The sequence below is a fragment of the Borostomias antarcticus genome, assembly GCF_949987555.1.
Source record: "Borostomias antarcticus genome assembly, chromosome: 9".
Taxonomy (NCBI): domain Eukaryota; kingdom Metazoa; phylum Chordata; class Actinopteri; order Stomiiformes; family Stomiidae; genus Borostomias; species Borostomias antarcticus.
Window position 1 is genome coordinate 18886967 of NC_140242.1, and position 20000 is coordinate 18906966.

The 20000-nt window shown below is 49.6% G+C and overlaps 1 protein-coding gene across 1 annotated transcript in view; it reads left to right on the forward strand.

Annotated features, from left to right (window-relative positions):
• The window catches only part of ptprna (protein tyrosine phosphatase receptor type Na), a gene marked incomplete at both ends in the record, with an annotated part of 22362 nt that extends 4559 nt beyond the window's left edge, over positions 1-17803 (forward strand). The window contains 21 exons of the mRNA XM_084442878.1: positions 714-824; positions 1132-1249; positions 1421-1574; positions 2758-3136; positions 3952-4083; positions 4205-4239; positions 4344-4576; positions 6384-6470; positions 6832-6911; positions 8596-8660; positions 12529-12738; positions 13287-13526; positions 13939-14086; positions 14648-14721; positions 14867-14944; positions 15085-15204; positions 15547-15713; positions 16361-16414; positions 17080-17144; positions 17569-17642; positions 17732-17803. Of these exons, the coding sequence (XP_084299004.1) occupies positions 714-824; positions 1132-1249; positions 1421-1574; positions 2758-3136; positions 3952-4083; positions 4205-4239; positions 4344-4576; positions 6384-6470; positions 6832-6911; positions 8596-8660; positions 12529-12738; positions 13287-13526; positions 13939-14086; positions 14648-14721; positions 14867-14944; positions 15085-15204; positions 15547-15713; positions 16361-16414; positions 17080-17144; positions 17569-17642; positions 17732-17803 (2696 nt within the window). The remainder of the gene's footprint in view (positions 1-713; positions 825-1131; positions 1250-1420; positions 1575-2757; positions 3137-3951; positions 4084-4204; positions 4240-4343; positions 4577-6383; positions 6471-6831; positions 6912-8595; positions 8661-12528; positions 12739-13286; positions 13527-13938; positions 14087-14647; positions 14722-14866; positions 14945-15084; positions 15205-15546; positions 15714-16360; positions 16415-17079; positions 17145-17568; positions 17643-17731) is intronic.
• Between the last annotated feature and the right edge of the window lie 2197 nt (positions 17804-20000).

Genomic DNA, 20000 nt, shown 5'->3' on the forward strand with positions numbered 1-20000 from the left:
GAGGAGAGGAGAGGAACGGAGAGGAGGAGAGGAGAGGACCAGACAGGAGAGGAGAGGAACGGAGAGGAGGAGAGGAGAGGAGAGGACCAGACAGGAGAGGAGAGGAACGGAGAGGAGAGGAATGGAGAGGAGGAGAGGAGAGGACCAGACAGGAGAGGAGAGGAATGGAGAGGAGGAGAGGAGAGGAGAGGAGAGGAGAGGAGAGGAGAGGAGAGGAGAGGAGAGGAGAGGAGAGGAGAGGAGAGGAGAGGAGAGGAGAGGAGAGGAGAGGAGAGGAGAGGAGACTCTGGCCTGGCTGAGCTGTGTTCATGGCTTCTCTCCTCCCACAGATTGATGCAGCGTGTCTTTTTATATCCTCTCTCCTCCAGATCTTAATGATCCAGTTAGACCAGCTCAGCCAGCGTGGGTTGGGAGCCCAAGGGGATGACTGCGTGCATTTGTGTGAAACGATGATTATGAACGGGCTGAACATGATTGACGGTGTTCAATCATATGGATGTGGATAGATTCAAAATACAATATGTGTAGAGTGTGTGTGTGTGTGTGTGTGTGTGTGTTTGAGGCTGTCTTTGCCCATATGTACTCCACCGTATGTGTGAGTTCTAGGCTTGTTTCAGGCTTTAGGCTAGTTTGTTGACATGGCTCCGGTGTGTGTGCGTGTGTGTGTGTGCGTGTGTGTGTGTGTGTGTGTGTGTGTGTGTGTGTGTGTGCAGATGGGCTGTTCGGGCAGTGCCACAGCTCTAAGCAGGACCAGGTGCAGTACCAGGTGTCTGTTCCTGTCCTGAAGAGGATGCAGGAGGTCCTAAAGCAGCTGATGCTACAGGGTGAGCAAGCACGCTAACAGGCTAATATATTAACACCATACCTTGATGCTACATGGAGAGCTAGCACGCTAACAGGCCAATATATTAACACCATACCTTGATGCTACATGGCGAGCTAGCACGCTAACAGGCTAACATATTAACACTATATGATGATGCTATGCGGTGAACTAGCACGCTAACAGGCTAACATTAACACCATACGATGACACCGTAGATCGACCTAGCACAAGCATAAGAACATGCTAGCTATGAATACTTTAGGGTTAAAAAGTGTGTTTGTGTCTGTGTGTGTGTGTGTGTGTAGGTCTCTCGTGGCAGGATGACATCACCCAGTACATCGTAGCCAAAGAGCTGAGTCGCGTCCCCCACACCCCACGGTCCACCAAGGCCTCCTCTTCCTCATCCTCCTCCTCCCCCTCACAGTAAGAAAGTTTAATACTTTTGACTTTAGCTTCAAAACCCGATGATCTTCACCCCATCCAGCAATGAGATCTTTGTGCTCCTTCACGACGACATGATTGGTTCTTTGAAGCCTTGCCTGAGTTTTCAGGAGAACCTGACAGTACCTCTGCCCCGCGTTTTGCCCTGGCTAGGTCCAGACAGAGCTCCTCTAAGGGGGGGTACCACCACAGCTCCAAGTCGGGGGGTGGTCCGGCAGACGACTACCTGGACTACATGATAGTAGACCCCCCCCAGTCGCCGCACCGTATGCCGGCCTCCCCCATGGACCCATACACCTACCACCAGGTACATACGGTACATACACTACCATGGACTCATACACCTACCACCAGGTACATACGGTACATACAATACCATGGACTCATACACCTACCACCAGGTACATACGGTACATACACTACCATGGACCCATACACCTACCACCAGGTACATACGGTACATACCATGGACCCATACACCTACTACCAGGTACATATGGTACATACACTACCATGGACCCATACACCTACCACCAGGTACATACGGTACATACCATGGACCCATACACCTACTACCAGGTACATATGGTACATACACTACCATGGACCCATACACCTACCACCAGGTACATATGGTACATACACTACCATGGACCCATACACCTACCACCAGGTACATATGGTACATACACTACCATGGACTCATACACCTACCACCAGGTACATACGGTACATACACTACCATGGACCCATACACCTACCACCAGGTACATACGGTACATACACTACCATGGACCCATACACCTACCACCAGGTACATACGGTACATACACTACCATGTACTCATACACCTACCACCAAGTACATACAGTACATACACTACCATGGACCCATACACCTACCACCAGGTACATACGGTACATACACTACCATGGACTCATACACCTACCACCAGGTACATACGGTACATACACTACCATGGACCCATACACCTACCACCAGGTACATACGGTACATACCATGGACCCATACACCTACCACCAGGTACATACGGTACATACACTACCATGGACCCATACACCTACCACCAGGTACATACGGTACATACACTACCATGGACCCATACACCTACCACCAGGTACATACACTACCACCTCCTACCCATGGAGATAAACATGATCATATCGTGATGTTACAGTGAGAGTGTTATCACACAATGGTTGATTGTTTGAAATTTGCTTTAAATAAACATCTTGATTGATTGATTAATTGATTGATCAATTGATTGATTGAGTGTGTGATTGATTGGTTAATTGATCAATTGATGGATTTATTGATTGATTGGTGGATTAATTGGTTGACTGATTGATTGGTTAATTGGTTGATTGATTGATTGGTTGATTGATTAATTGCTTTATTGATTGATTGAATGATTTATTGATTGATTGACATGTATGATGCCCCTGACTCGGCCTGTCCTCTCACTACAGCACAGATATGAGGATGACATGGAGAGATCGCTCCATCCTATTGGAGGAGGAGGAGGTTATCCCCGCCCCTCCACCTCGAGGTCACAGGCCAGTCAGAGGGAGAGGGAGAGGGACCGCCAGATCCTGCAGGACGTCATCTCTCTCTACCTGGCCTCCTCCGCTGACCCCGCCCCCGGCCCCGCCCAGGCCTCCTCCTTCCACCAGCAGGGAGCGGCCGTGCCCTACTACCCGGACCTGGAGCTGGGCCTGCCGGGAGCCTACCTGGAGGACTACGTGGCCCAGGCCGAGGCTCAAGCCCAAGCCGAGGCCCGGGCCGCCTCCGCCAGGCAGCACAGGAAGAAGGTTCCCCAGGACTACAGCTCCCTGGCTGGGCTGGACGGTGGGTACATGGGCGTAGAATTTAGGGGGGACGCTGGGGACATCCAGTCCCCATCAATATTCAGAGACTACTGAATTGTCCCCAGCAATAATTTGGTACACAAATGCTTAACAGATCTCCTTCATTACTAGTCCTGCCTCCCTAGCCCAATATCTCTAATAGGATTGGTTTGTCGTTTCTTACTAACTTGTGAGAGGCTGGCTGTAGTATATGGTTAAATTTGGTTGCGGGGCTACAAAGCTCAGAGCCTCCGTCAACACCACAGTTCTGTGCACATAAATAGGCCTATGGGAAAATCTTCGCGTTTTGTATTGATTCAGTATTGAAAGTGCATTTTATTTTTCAATATGGGACAATCCCATATTAACGGCTTGCCTACCATTGCAAACGTGGCAAGATTTGAGCCATGAGGAGGCTCACTTGCCTACTGAATTGCATAACGTTAGTAAACAAACCAGACATGTAATGTTAAGGTACGTTTTTTTTTTTTTTTAACCCTATCAGTTGTTATCAAGGTATCATGGTTAAAGAACCAGCCAGCAGGATAATCAGATCTGACTGTGGCTCAAATCTATGCTTTTTTTAATTTTAGGCAAGTGCAAAAAAAAATGCATGCTCATATTTAATGCCCCCAGCAAAGCTCAAATCAAAAATACCCCCATGGGTGAGAACCCCCCCCCCCCCCCGGGCCTGGAGATGATCCGTTGCGCTTTGGTTAAGGATGAGGGGGATGTACTCCTCTGACTGCTGACGTGGTCATTTTGTGTGTGTGTATGCGTGTGTGTGCGCATGCATGTGCGTGTGTGTGTGTGCAGACGGCCTGCTGCAGAGGATGTGGGAGGTCCTGGAGAGGTCCGGCGTGGACCCCAGAGAGCTGAGTCCCCAGCAGCTCTACAGACTGGCCCTGGTTCTGCTGATGATGCAGGCGGAGAGCCCGGACAACGCAGGTAGGCAGGGTCAGGGGTCATGGGGTCAAGGGTTAGCCTGGAAACAGAGCTGACACATCACACCAATCCTGAGAGATTGCTGTCCCTCGTCCACTATGAGAATTCTCTCTTTTCTCCTCAGGTCCTCTGGAGAAAGACCTGGTCACCCTGAAGGAGGTAGGAGGAGGACTCAGCACACACACACACACACACAATAACACACACATACTAATACGTACTATGTCACTATAACAGTTATCCTGTCTCTTCCTCATACTCAGATCCAGGTGGCTAAAACCAGCAACAAAATGCCCAGCCAGCCAGACCACGCCCCAGCAGCCGCCCTCGCAACCTCCCTCTCCTCCCCCAGCTCCCCCACCCTGGTCCCCGCCCCCCCGGGGGTCTCCCTGGGGCCTCTGGAGGACAGGCCCTCTGGAGGAGCTGGCACTGCACTGCCACCAGGGGGCGCTGGTGTGCCCAGAGAGGAGTACGGCTACATCGTCACCAACCAGAGGTCAGAAACCCGCTCTCTCTCTCTCTCTCTCTCTCTCTTTCTCCCTTTCTCTCTCTCTCTCTCTCTCTCTCTGTCTGTCTCTGTGGTGGGCAGCTGTGGGAGTAGGCTCGCAATACCAGACTATCAGAACGTCTGGGGATTTCTACGTTGGGAGTAGTCGCTAGAACGCCGGCGAGAACAGCTGGTAACAAGACTACGTCTGCTGCTTTGGATTGGTTCAAACCTGAACAAAGCTATGCCCTAAAGACTTAGTATTGGTTCAAACCTGAACAAAGATACGCCCTAACGACTTTGGATTGGTTCAAACCTGAACAAAGATACTCCCTAACAACTTTGGATTGGTTCAAACCTGAACAAAGATACGCCCTAAAGACTTTGGATTGCTTCTGCAATGCAGGTTTTTTTTAACTCTCAAATTGTTTCCACCCACTTTAAGCAACAATATCTGAATGAAAGTCATCGGTCTCTATTTGAGAGACGTGTTTAGAGACTGACTCATGAATCCACGCTGGGAGGAACTTAGCAGATCAGATGACAGATGACACGCTAGTCCGCAAAATTAGGAATTGACCAAAACACTGGATACATTTCAGGGTCGTGATCAGGGGGGGTACAGCTACGGCTGGTGTAGAAGGGTGTTAAAGGCTAGTTCCCATAAGCACAGAGGCCATTTAGGGTTAATTTCAGGGTTAAGTGTAGGGTTACGGTTAGGTTAACGGTTAAAGGAGGATTCAAGTCTGATTTTGTAGCCTCTAAACACATGTAATATGTGTATTGTTTACAATGAACTTAAACCAAACCAGAACTTTTCATTATTTTAGTAATAAGTTCAATAAACTGAATGTGGTGGATACAGACACTGTTATTTTGAAAGACTCAACTGACCAGCAAGCATTGCGCGAAACTGAGCTATCGGGAGAAGGTGAACGGAGTTAGAATTCGGCAGAACAACAGCGGTATCCATCATTATCTCTCGAGCGAACATTTGTAACTCAGAACATTTGTCAGACCCTGTATCTAGCTATATTTGCTATTGAAGAAAAACACTGACAATGCCGAAATACTGTGCAATTTGTGGAATCAAGGATTTACCTGCACTGGCGGGAGTGAGTTTCCATCGATTGCCGGAACACCGCAAAGTCCAAAGAAGTCAGGTAAATGAAGCATCTGTGCATCGGCTGTCATCTTTTGTGTGAGTGTGTGCGATCGCATATTTTTTGTTTTGCTGAACTAACTTTATTGGGGAGGCTAGAGCTAGAGGGTTAGCATGGTGCACCTGCCTCGAAACCCCGTCCTCCTAGATGTTTTTTTTGTCGAAGTCCTCATAATTTTGCTCGAAACGCGTCAACAAATCCCTGGAAATGCAGACTTCGTGAACATGATTTGTTTACATGGAGCAGCTACTGTATAGTCAAGGAAATCACATTTTTCTTTATTGTTTTGTGGGTGTCTAGTTGTTGAGCCTAATGTTGTTCTAGGGTGGAATTCTCCTTTAAGGTGAAGCTTAGGTATAGGGTTGGGTTAAGGTTAGGGTTAAGTTAAGGTCAGGGTTAGGGCTATGTTTAGGGTTGGGGTTAGGGTTTCACCGGTCTCTGCAGTTAAGGGAACTAGCCTTCTACACAGGCTGTAACTGTACCCCATCTAGCCACAACCACGTTTTAGTGCAAACTGAGCCAATGTGCAGAGACCTCTGAGCTGTTCCACGTCTAGCATGCTCCTGCGCTTGCAGGAAGGATGATGACTGTTTTTGCTGATTGATTACAGACTGCTTTCTGACAAGTTGTTGTTGTTGTTGTTGTTTTTGCAGTCCTCTGAGTTTGTATGATGGGGTCAAACTCGTGGAGCTGCTGGCTGAAAGGATCCACCTGACAACCAGCAGCTTTATCAACATCAGGTAACACTGCTGCTCTCAGTGTGTGTGTGAATGGTCAATGGACTGCACTTACATAGCGCTCCAAAGCGCTTTACAATGGCCTCTCATTCACCCATTCACACACACCTTCACGCACCAATGGTGGCAGCTGCCATGCAAGGTGCTAGCCTGCTCATTGGGAGCAATTTGAGGTTCAGTGTCTTGCCCAAGGACACTTCGACATGTAGACAGGAGGAGCCGGGATTTGAACCGCCGACCCTGTGATCGCTGGACAACCCGCTCTACCTCCTGAGCCACACACTGTGTGTGTGTGTGTGTGTGTGTGTGTGTGCGTGTGCATGCGCGTGTGTGTGTGTAATCTCTATCTCCTCCTGTGTTCCAGTGTTGTGGGTCCTGCCCTGACCTTCCGTATCCGTCAGAACGCCCAGAACCTGAGTGCAGCAGATGTCGCAGAGAAAGCTGGTGAGACACACACACATACACACACACACACAAACACATGCACGCACACATAAATACACACACACCAGGGTTATAATAGTTCAGACGAGATCACTTTTGTCAAATTTGAACATTTATTATACAAGCGGCATAATACATGCATATGAATTTTTGGCGGTGTGCTCTGTCCGGGGGGCCCCCTGCCTTCCACCGGCGTGGAAAGCGCGTTAGCAGGGGGAGGCAATCTAGGTGTTCCCCCCCTCTGGGCCAAGCCCTTGGCCCAGAGAGCCAGGAAGGGGGAACGGCATCCTGCCTCAATGACGATCAGAGTGGGCCGCGATCAGGAAGACGCTCGGAGGTAACTCAGCCCACTAAGACCGTCAAAGAGTGCCACAGGAGGACTGCTGTACATTATAGTCCCTGGTCCCCACGGGCCGACGCTCGTGGGTTCCGCGGGAGATACAGCCTCGTGTCTCTGCTTCCATGGCGCCGCCACGGAAAGCCACAGAGACAAGCTTGCGGCTACTCTGGCATCCACCGGCCGACGCTGGTGGAATACCTGCAAACTACCCCGGACAGAGAGCAACGATGACAACAGATGACATCGACATACGCAGGAGGAGCAGGGGAGGAGGTGGGGCGAGCATGCAATGCACAACAGCAGTAAAGGCAAGCGCGAACAATGACATGTTTTGACAGCTTAAATACATGCGCTCTAGTGAGCTGACCAATGCTATGACAGCTACAGTCAGCTGGTGCTGCGTCATGCGTGACTGATTAACCTCTGCTGACCCCCCGGCCGTGACGTACGTGCCTCGGCTGAATTTGCGTCGTTGACTTCATTTTTGCTTTTTTCATTAGTTTTTATTTTTATATCGTTTTAACTTTGTGTTCAATTTCAGCTTAGTTTCAATTAGTTTTTAAAGCAGATTTGCTAGTTAAGTTAAGTTTTTAGTTTTTGATAATGCTTAGTTTTAGTTTAGTTTTTATTAGTTTCAGTATTAGTTTTAGTTTTTTTTTTCTGCGCTAGCCTCGTGAGACCATCCTGATCTCGTGAGCTCATGTTGTTTCACTCTGTGCAAAACAAACCATCTGGCGAACGTCAGATTACCTCTGCACAGGGGCTCAGCTAAAGAAATAATGAAGGATAGATTTCATATCCACCCAAAATACTAGGCTTATGTATGGAATGAAAAAGACTAAAACTAAGGACATTTTCTCTACAATTTTAGTTTATTTTAGTTAGTTTTGTAAACACACAATACAGTTTTAGTTAGTTATCGTTTTTTTGTAAAGCCTAGTTTTTATTTTTATTTCAGTTGACTAAAATATTTTTTCACACCTAGTTTTCGTTTTTTAGTTAGTTTTCGTTAACTATAATAACCTTGACACACACACAAACACACGCACACACACATAAATACACACACGTACACACACAGTCACACACACGCACACACACACACACACATGCACGCACACAGACTAATTGTTCATTAGAGGCGAAGGCGCTGTCAGTGTTGTGCTGCCCTGCTGTTGCGTCTCTAAGGTCACACTGTCAGAGCCCCCCCCCCCCCCCCCCCCCCCCCCCCGCCGCCTGTGAGCCCCCCCCCCCACTCACCTGACTCCTCCCTCCCACAGAGGAGGCCTCCACAGGAAATGATGCCTTGTTTACATTTTTGAGGGTTTATTTGTGTTTCTGCAGTGTCTGAGAAGAGCTTCCTCGAGTCACAGACAAGCCTTAAGATTATCCAGACCGGAGTGGGAGAGGTAAGAATACAGTATACTTATATATATATATATATATATATATATTATATATATATATATATTATATATATATATATATATATACTGTATATATGCACACACACATATACATTTCTAGTAGCATTAATGCCCTGCTGGCTCTCTCGCCATGGCAACTGCACATTACACTGAGCATTCTCCTGTTGCTATGGCTCCCTGCTGTCCCCCCCACTGAGGCTTCCAGACACCATGGCAACCTCACAAGGCACACTCTCTTCAACCCTCTGCCTCTTGTTCCTTTCTCTTTTCCTCTCTCTCTCTCCCTCTCTCGCTCTCTCTCGCTCACTCTCTCACTCCTGCTCTCCCCTTCTCTCTGGTTTCCTACCGTGTAATTAGCCTTGTCCTACAAGATTGGTCTTTCTCTTTGTTTACATGACAGTGTTAGTATTTATGTGTGTGTGGGGTTGTGTGTGTGTGTGTGTGGGGGGGGGGGGGGGGGGGGGGGGTGGTTGTATGTGGGTTTGTGTATGTGTGCGGGGGGTTGTGTGTGTGTGTGTAATGTAAAACCCTGAGAGGGACCTTCAGGTGGAGCACAGTAATTTAGACGAGGCAGGTAGCTCTTTAGCGCCTTGGCGTATTTATTCAATAAATACATTTAAAAAAGCGAAAATGCCCGGGCAACCAAGAACGGCCTGTATGTCCCCTCGATCACCTGTATGTCCCCTCGATCACCTGGCTGCGCTGGTGGTGCTGACTGGGGCTTTCCTGTGTTGCCGCCGGTCCCCGGCCCACTCTACCTGTTGGGCGCCAACCATAGTGCTGAAAAGGGGTTTTACGCATGGTGGGGTCCTTGTGGCAGCCTCCTTCCGGGCGGGACTCAGGGGGATGCCACCCCCCCCACCCCCCAGACCAGAGGAAGGAGTTTCGCCGGGAGAGGGCATCTGCGATGGCAGGGGCCGTCCTTGGTCGGTGCTCCACCTGGAAGCCATAGTCCTGGAGACTGGGAAACCACCGGGTTATTCTAGCATTGGTATCTCGGGCTGAGCTCAGCCATTTCAAGGGAGCATGGTCAGTTACTAGGCGGAAAGGCCGACCCAGGAGATAGTACTTGAAAAGCTTGTCAACGCGTGGCATGGGGTAGGCGATATCTCGTTTAGCTTTCTGAAGTCGTTGCAGAATTGCCAACTCCCGTCTGACTTTGGGACCAGGACAATAGGGCTAGGCCAGGGGCTATGGGATTCTTCAATGACTCCTAGGTGTAGAATTTTCTGGACTTCTTGTCGTACCACCTGGGTCCGGGCCTCGGGGATGCGGTAGGGCCAGAGTCGCACATACTGTCCTGGATGAGTGTGGATCTCGTGATGGGCAGCAGTCATAGGCGATTTAACCCTCTGAGAGTAGGGGGGCAACATTTTGACGTGAGATAAAAAACAAAACAGTTCTGCCGTCTCGTCCCATCTATTTACAAAGAATACCAGTTGTGAACAGTATGCTAATAAGAAATCCGTATGACAATTCAATATGTACAACGCATCAAACTTCATCTAGACACCACGAGCATGTCAATATGACTTTATGACCGAGCACTAGGCCATACCCAACATCACAACATCAAACTGCAACTGCCTGCTGGTGCTAGCTTCCTCGCCGATGGTGATGTTGCTAGTGCTAGTGCTAGCTCCGATAGCCTCTGGAGCACTTCTGCATTCGATTGCACCTGCTGCGCTGTCATTTCGAGTGGTAGCTTCTTCATTAGCATTGCCAGATTTTATTTTATTTTATGAAGAAGTGGTAAATTGTTTTTATAGCTCTTTTTGCCATTATGAGCAGGTTGGCTAGTTGTAGCTTGTTGAGCACTGAGCAGTACAGTCAGATCTAATTTATTTCGACGGACGAGTTGTGCCATTAATGGATTATGAATATATATATATTTTTAAAGGTAGCCTAGTTTAAGTAATAAATACACTTTTAAAATTAATGATGATCTAACACAAACTGGTACAAACCACAATTATGTATTTAATAATTGTGTTAATTAGTACCAAAAAAAAATAAAGTTTTTTTTTTTTTTTTTTTAAGAATCTGAGCAGAGTTGGGCTGTCCAATCAGCCCCCCCTATAAAATCGCCAATGGCAGCAGTAGTGCGGCCTGGTAAGTCCGAGAAGACGTCTCTGTGATGCATCACGAGCTCCGGGAGGTCCTGGACCTGGTCGGGTGCCAGCTGCTCTCCCCGGGGCACATCTGGGGTGAGGGGGCTGGTCAGGGTGAGGGGGCTGGTCAGGAAGGTGCTCACCACCTCTCGGGCCGGTTCCTCTGGTGCCTGGTAGGTCTTTAACAGATCAACGCGATAAATCTGCGCAGGCTTTCTCCTACCGGGTTGTCTCACTTCACTAACCCGTTCCACTACCTCATACGGACCGCTCCAGCGAGCTAGGAACTTACATTTGGCTGTGGGGACGAGGACCACCACTTTGTCCCCGATGTGGAATTCTCTGAGCTGTGCCCCTTGATTGTAGGTTCTGGCCTGGCTCTGCTGGGCTCTCTCTCGAGGTGTTCTCGTAGCACGGGCCACACCTGTCTGCTGATGCTGCATCGTGTCGACATTGTTCTATCACTGAGCCGTGGGGGGAGGGCTGGGTCTCCCAGGCTTCTTTTGCGATGTCGAGTATTCCTCTGGGGCGTCCCGCTGAAAAGGAGTTCAAATGGAGAGAATCCGGTCGAGGCTTGGGGTACCTCCTGGATGGCAAACAACAATAGGTCCCAGTTTCTCACCTCCTCTTCCGTGACCTTCTTCAACATCTGCTTCAGCGTTTTGTTGACTCGCTCCACCAGGTCTGTGGGTGGTAGAATGAGATTCTCAGTTGTTTCACTCGCAGGAGTTGCAGCACTTCCCTAAGGACTGAGGACATGAAACACGAGCCCTGATCGGTTAGCACCTCCTTTGCGGTACCGACTGGGCTAAAGAGGAGGATCAGATCCTTAGCCACGGCTTTGGCAGTGGCAGCTCGGAGAGGGAGAGCTTCTGGATATCGAGTGGCGTAGTCTAGAATCACCAGGATATACCTATGGATATACTGTACCTGTGCCCCCGGCTGGTCTTGGGGAGGGGTCCCACAATGTCCATGGCGGTCCTCTTGAACGGTACCTCAATAATGGGGAGAGGGATCAGAGGGTTGCGATAATGGACCTGGGGGGTGTTTAGCTGGAAGGTTCCACAGCGGCGCCAATGCTCTGTAACTGCCTGTTTAACCCCAGGCCAGTAAAACCTGGCCAATACACACTCTCTGGTTTGGTCCATGCCCAAATGTGCCCCCAGAAAATGATTGTGGGCCATATATAAAACTTAAATGACGAAACATTTGGGAACTACTAGATGTTCTAATAGAGCATCATTAACTTTCACCACCCGATATAACAAACTGTTGCAGGTGCAACGGGTGAGGCGTGTCAGCTGGGCGAGTTGGCAAATAAAAAAAAGCAAAAACGTTCAAAATACGGATCTCCCGAGGAGACTGTGGCAGCCTGCTTGTGGGCGGGGCCTGGGAGGACGCCACAGGAGAGGCTTTATTGATCCCCGGGGGGGAAATGGTCATGTTCCAGCATCACCACAGTAATTAGAGAGCTGCTGATGGTGTTGACAACTTCCTTGTTTACACAAACACACAGGGAGGCGAGGGAGGGAGGAGGGGGAGAGATGAAAAGGAGAGAAGAATGGAGGGAGAAGAGCTCTAGGCGCTTCTCTAAACACACTCACGTCTTTGTTGTGTGGTACAAACTTTTAATTAGTTTTGCTTCTTCTTTCCACCTTCCCTCTCCCCCTCTCTCTCTCTCCCCCTCTTCTATTCTCTCCCCCCCCCCCCCCCCTCTCTCTCCGCCTCTACCCTACCAGAGGAGTGATACGCGGGGGTTGCCCCAGGCGACGAGGGTGCACGAAGGCTCCAGTGAGGTGGTGCTGACGCTGGTCGCCATGGCATGCGTGGGCGGCGTCCTGGTGGTGGCGCTGGCTATCGCTTGTCTCAGACACCACAGCCACCAGCTGGCCAATGGGAAGCTGGGCCTGGGCCCCGAGGGCGGAGCCGAGACGCACTTCGACTACCAGGTAGGCAGGGCCAGCCTCGGACACGCCGGACTGCTCTGGGCTTTTGATTTGTCAGGACCACAGGGAAGGGACGGTAACTGTTGCTAGTTTAATGCTGCGTTCCTTTTGTCTGGGAAGTGGTGAGGGGGGAGGGGGGAGAGACGGAGAACGACGTCACCCACAAGGTCACCGCGGTACAGTAGACAACAACAACAGCTCGGAACAAAGATGGACGTTAGCTAGCTTTGTTTGCCAAACCAGTAGAGCTGCCATCTTGTTCACAACTTCTAGAGCTAACTGGGGGTAGGGGCGAGTGGTACGAGTTCACGAGCCGAGAAACCAAGTCGTGAGGGGCGTTCCAGTTAAAACCGCGAGTAGTATCGCGTGAATCACAACTTCACGAGCCAAATGGAATGCAGCATTACTGCTATATTTGCTAGTAGTGTAATGAGCAAACAATACACTCCACTGTCTCTCTATCCTCTAGCTTATTACTGCCTTCTGTGTACGTATGTGTGTGTGTGTGTGTGTGTGTGTGTGTGTGTGTGTGTGTGTGGGCGTGTCCTAAGGAGTTGTGTCGGCAGCACATGGCAGCCAAGTCGTCGGTGAGTCGCGGGGAGTCTGGGGGGTCGGTGGCGGGCGTGGGCGCCGGAGGCCGCCGGGGCACGGACACGTCCCGGGTCAGCAGTGTGTCATCCCAGTTCAGCGACGGGCCGCAGCACAGCCCCTCCTCCCACAGCTCCACCCCCTCCTGGAGCGAGGAGCCCGCCCAGTCCAACATGGACATCTCCACCGGTCACATGATACTGGTATGGTCTGATCGCGTGACCCCGGTTACATGATACTGGTACAGTCTGGTCATGTGACCCCAGTCACATGATACTGGTACGGTCTGGGCGCATGACCCCGGTCACATGATACTGGTACGGTCTGGTCGCGTGACCCCGGTCACATGATACTGGTATGTTCTGGTCGCGTGACCCCGGTCACATGATACTGGTACGGTCTGGTTGTGTGACCCCGGTCACATGATACTGGTACGGTCTGGTCGCGTGACCCCGGTCACATGACAGAACAGGAAATCTGCTGTATGATGATCCCACTAGCTCAGATCAGATAACAAAGACGGTAGAGCTTGTCTCTATGGTAACGCATGGTATATGTCTCTATGGTGATACACGGTATGTCTTCATGGTGACCCGTCTGTCTCCATGGTAACAGGCGTACATGGAGGACCACCTGAGGAATAAGGACCGCCTCCAGAAGGAGTGGGAGGCTCTGTGCTCGTACCAGGCGGAGCCCAGCTCCGTCGCCCTCGCCCAGAGCGCCGACAACATGGACAAGAACCGCAACCCCGAGTTCGTCCCTTGTGAGTCCTCGCCGTCGGTGAAGACCTCAAGAGTCTAGCTCTAGGTTGACGGGTCCTGGTCAGTCTGTGAATAAATATTCCAGAGGCCGATGCACATTTAGGTCATTTTAATTGTAAGGTCACAGGAATGTCTAGCCTCCAGAGAACAAAGAAATACAGGGAAACACAAAATACAAGGTGTGATCCAGAGACACAAACAGACATGCCAAAACCCCAAAGTGACATCATCAGTCCCTCCCAACATTCCTTATCTATTTTACTGCCTGCCCAGCCTCTCCATTCTCTCCTATCCCCCAGGACAGGCACACATTCCGCCAAGTCACCACTTTTGACCATACATGGCTCTGCCTCTCTCTCTTACACCATCGTCTTTATCTCTCTCCACCCCTCTGTCTCCCTGTTCCCTGATCTTGTCTCTCCTCTGCGTCTCTCTTTCTCTCTGTGTATTTTAAAGTCAGGCCTAGTTATACGGTACATGCTATGGTGTTCAGTGGTGATATCAGTATTGATTGTTATTGAGTGTTGGATTGTGTTGATCGTGTGTGTGTGTGTGTGTTCCAGACGACCACTCGCGGGTGAGGCTGAAAGTGGACCAGGACTCGGCTAAAGGGGACTACATCAACGCCAGCATCATCGTAAGATCACAGACACGGCTGTCACACTGACCCCTCCCTAGCTGCTGTTCCAACTTGTGTCTCACCTGGTTGCCGTTGTCATCGGGAGTCTCTCTCTCTCTCTCTGTCTCTCTCTGTCTCTCTCTCTCTCTCTCTCTCTCGCCAGATCGACCACGACCCTCGCCTGCCCGCCTACATCGCCACCCAGGGGCCGCTGCCACACACCATCCCCGACTTCTGGCAGGTCAGGGGTCGACATCGCACTGCCATGTCATAATGAGGGTGATGATGATGGTGGTGATAATGATGTGTGTGTGTGTGTGTGTGTGTGTGTGTGTGTGTGTGTGTGTGTGTGTGTGCGTGTGTGTGTGTGTGTGTGTGTAGATGGTCTGGGAGAACGGTTGTACGGTGATAGTGATGATGACCGCTCTGGGGGAGGACGGAGAGAAACAGTGCGAACGCTACTGGCCAGACGAAGGCTCCTCCCTCTACCACATCTATGAGGTCAGTACCTACCCCAGCCCCTAGTACCTAGTACCCTAACCCCTAGTCCCTAGCCCTAACCCATCATTGAACTAGTACTGTAAAGGTGTCTGCACACTGCCCCAACCAACACCAACCAACACCAACGTTGGATTGGTGTGCCATGTTTGTTGGTGACTGTTGCCCTTGGTTGGATAGATTTGGCAACTGAATTTGAAAAATGTCAACATTCTAACAACTGCCAACTTTAGAATGTTGAGTTGGCTGGCGTTGGTTGGGGCAGTGTGCAGGCACGTTAACAGTTTCAGTCAGATCCTGACCCTGCTTGTCCCTTCTTTGACCGCCTGCCCCTGTCCTCTCAAGGTGAACCTGGTGTCGGAGCACATCTGGTGTAAGGACTTCCTGGTGCGTAGCTTCTACCTGAAGAACGTGCAGACCCAGGAGACCAGGACCCTGACCCAGTTCCACCTGCTCAGCTGGCCCGCCAGCGGCATCCCCACCTCCACACGCCCCCTACTGGACTTCCGCAGGTACTGCGGCCACGCCGACCCGCCCCAACCCGGCCTGGCCCACTCTCCTTCGCTCATAATCCGTCTCTAACTGTCTCTCTTCCTTCCTTCCCTCTCTTCCTCGTTGTTGGGGGCGGGGGGGGGGGGTCAGTCGGTTCGTACATCTCCTTGATTGCCTCTCATTCTCCCTTTCCTCCCTCCCTCCTTCTCTCTCTCTATGTCGGGGTCCAGGGGGTCGCGGGGTTCCAAGGGTTCGTACATCTCCCAGTGTCATTTTTGTGATTTGCAGCTAGTGGTCTGGGTCCAGTTGCATAGTCACAAAAATGATCATTGGCAGGTGTGACTGCAGCGGGAACATGGCTAGACGGACTAGCTCCGCCTCTTCTCCTCCATTCCTCCGCTCTCTTCCTCTCCTCCTTCTCTCCATTCCTCAGAGGGGTTTCCTGGCCTGTACACGCAGGGGCTGTCACTCTCCATCTGACCAGAAATATAGTATACACACCATGTTTACAGAGCAGTCCATGTACTGTATAGAATGTAATACATGTTTCTACTTTCTCTGTCTCCTCCCTCATCCTCCCTCACTCTCGCCATCTCTCCTCGTCTCCCTCACTCCCTCTTCCTCCTCCCTCACTCTCTCCTCCTTCTCCTCCTCTCCTGCTCCTCAGGAAGGTAAATAAGTGCTACAGAGGTCGCTCCTGCCCCATCATCGTGCACTGCAGGTAAGCCCCTCCCTCTCCTCAGGTCTCCGTGGTGATGCGGCGGTTCCCTGCACTCCTGTGTTACGGTAGAGAAGCGACCAGCAGCTGAGTGGAGCTACTGTACTGCTACATGCTGTTACTAACCAAGCCAACGACATTAGCGTTACATATCTGGGTTGAAATATTAAATCTTTTTTATGACTTTATTAGTCCTGGCCCTGGGAACTGAAATTATTCCAATTAGTGTTTTGAGTCAGGTGAGTCTTATCTAGCTATGTACTACGGCTGGGCTGCATTCAAATTAAGCAAACAGAGGCGAACGTTTGTGGCAAACATTTTCTTTGAACGGTTAAACTTAAACGGAGAGCCCTTCTGTGATCAACGCTGATTTTCTGGATATTTTTGGGATACCTAATTTAACGTTAGAAGTAAAAGGGCCTCCTGTATTCAATTAATTCATTCAATCAATCATACAATTACATTTCCCTCAGTCCAGTGTCCATTTTTGTTCACCACAAACTACATTTGTGAGCACAAAGCTAACTGAAAAAAGTTTTAAATAGTTTGCGAACGTTCGCGAGCGTTTGCTATGTTCGCCGAATTTGAACGTACCCCTGATGTGTCCAGTTGTGCACATACCGCCCGATGTGGTGAGGTCTTCTCTGTGTGTTCTCTGTGTTCTGCAGCGATGGAACTGGCAGGACCGGAACCTACATCCTGATTGACATGGTCCTGAATCGCATGGCCAAGGGTGAGTCAGGAAGGAGAACACTGAGCTAGAACCTTACTTTTCCAGCCTGGGTGCAGAACGCTGAGCTAAAAAAAGGGGTTCCAAAAGGGTCCCCATGGGAGAACCCTCTGAAAAAACATTTTATAACATTTTAGTTTCTTATAGAACCTTTCATTGATTACACTGTTCTTACTAGAACCTTTGTTTGCTAAAAGTTAGATGGTTCTACCTTTAACAACAAGGGGTTCCTTAATTGTTTTTCAGAGGGCCAAAGAAGCCTTTATGATTCCAGGAAGCACCGTGTTTTCTAAGACTGTAGAACAACAGGGAATGTATAAGTGGATGTATGTGTAATGCATCTGGCCTCAGAAGAGCCTGCTGTAAAGATGTCAGAGGTGAGGAACCATGTTTGGTGAGGAATCTTGTGTTTGTGTGTTGTACTCAGGAGTGAAGGAGATTGACATCGCTGCCACACTGGAACATATCAGGGATCAGAGACCCAGTCTAGTGCGCACCAAGGTACCACCTCAACCACATACGTGTGCGTATGTATGTGTGTGTGTGTATGTGTGTACGTGTGTTACAGCCCTTTCCCTCTGTTTCTCCAGGACCAGTTTGAATTTGCCCTGACAGCCGTGGCTGAGGAGGTCAACGCCATCCTCAAGGCCCTGCCTCAGTAGAGACCTACAACCCCTACTACACTACTACTATACTCTGACTACCCCTACCCTACTACTATACTCTGACTACCCCCTACCCTACTACTATACTCTGATTACCCCCTACCCTACTACTATACTCTGACTACCCCCTACCCTACTACTATACTCTGACTACCCCCTATTACCCCTGCACCACTACCACTATACTCTGACTACCCCCTACCCTACTACTATACTCTGACTACCCCCTACCCTACTACCCCTACACCACTATTACTATACTCTGACTACCCCTTACCCTACTACCCCTACACCACTATTACTATACTCTGACTACCCTCTACCCTACTACACTACTACTATTCTGACTACCCCCTACCCTACTACTATTCTCTGACTACCCCCTATTACCCCTGCACCACTACCACTATACTCTGACGACCCCCTACCCTACTACTATTCTCTGACTACCCTCTACCCTAATACTATACTCTGACTACCCCCTACCCTACTACCCCTACAACACTGCTACTATACTCCGACTACCCCCTATTACCCCTGCACCCCCGACCCTAACAAGCCTACTACTATGCTCTAATTACCCCTACAACACTACTACTATACTCTGACTACCCCTACCACCCCCGGCACCACACTGACCTCTGTCCAGGTAAAAGAGGCTCAGTGACCCACAGCAGGTTTGTGTGTGTCCCATGGAGGGCATGTTAGGGCGTGGCCCAGGGCGTGGGGTGAGCGGACGGCCACCCTTCTCTATAGCAGCCTCGGGCGTGGGGGCCCCGAGCCTCTAAACATAATTGTCTCTTCGTGTGACTCAAACACAAATGGTTTATTAAGTAACATTATGTACAGTTTATTTTGGCCTGGGCCTCCACTGTACACTGCCTACTTCACACCTTTCTCTCTCACACAGACACACTCTCACATTGACACACACACGGCACACACAATAACATACACACACACACACAGGACCTAATTTGTGTTCAACTGTCGGTGTCTTCTTCCGTGTAAACCTTTGTGATTACTGTAAATAATTTTCTTGTTTTGATCTGTGTTTATTCATGTAGCAAACACATAGAAAATATCTATAAAAATGTATTTTTGACTCAATCCAATTAAACTGTGACGTGAAGCAACAGCAGGGATGTCTGTGTGTGTGTGTGTGTTGTGTGACTCAGTTCCTCTCCAATCCTGATCAGTGGAGGCATGCTGCAGTGGCAGATGTCCACCACTAGGTAATGCTATGGAGCTGATTGTGGCTACAGGCAGGTATGGGGAAGTGGTCAGATCAGTGGCATCAGGGTATGTTGTTAAATATTGTTTAACTGTGGCAGGCAAACTGTTAAAGAGTTCTACAGGCCTCTACATCACTTAGGTCAGACATGGAGGTTTCAGGACAAGCCAGCCTATCAGTTATCTGGGCCATTCAGCTCTAGAGATGTGAGACATGGTTTATGGATGTAGACGTGTGTGTGTGTGTGTGTGTGAGAGAGAGAGAGAGAGAGAGAGAGGCTTGACATGTTTCCCAGGACACACGTGTATAATACATAAATCATGAGCTTGGTTTTAATGGAGACGAGTTGTTTTCTAAATACTTACACTTACACATAATCCAGTCTTTCTCTTGGCAATATACAGTACACACTCACAAAAACATAGTACATACGTCGGTTTTGTCAGTTTTGAGTTTCTTTTTCAAATAAAACTTTGAAAAGTGTTGATCAGCAGCAGGTAAGCCAGGCAGAGAGAGAAGTGCATCGTGGGGTTTTTGGCCTGTGGGGAGCAGAGGGACATGGAGGCATGGTTAGGCCACAGATCCTCTATATCTCGATATATCTCGCTATCTGTTTCTACCTGTGAACAAGGTTACTGCCAGGGGTACAACTCTACATGACATCATATATTTTTTGACCCCTTCTCTGTGACAGCAAGCATCATGACATCTCATCTGTCTATGTAAGAGGGAAGTAGACTGCATAGGTCAGGGGGTCAGCTCAATATGTCAACCGACTCTAAATGTCAGTCAGGACATGCTCTGATGAGGTTATAGAGACGCTCCCGGGAGCTTCTGAGGTCGCGGTAGGGTCAGGTAGATTAGGGGGGGAAGGCGCTAAAGTGAAGGTGTTCTAGAGATAGGAACCCCCAGAACCCCCTGAGAACACTCATAGAAAACCGCTATGATCTCTATTTAATC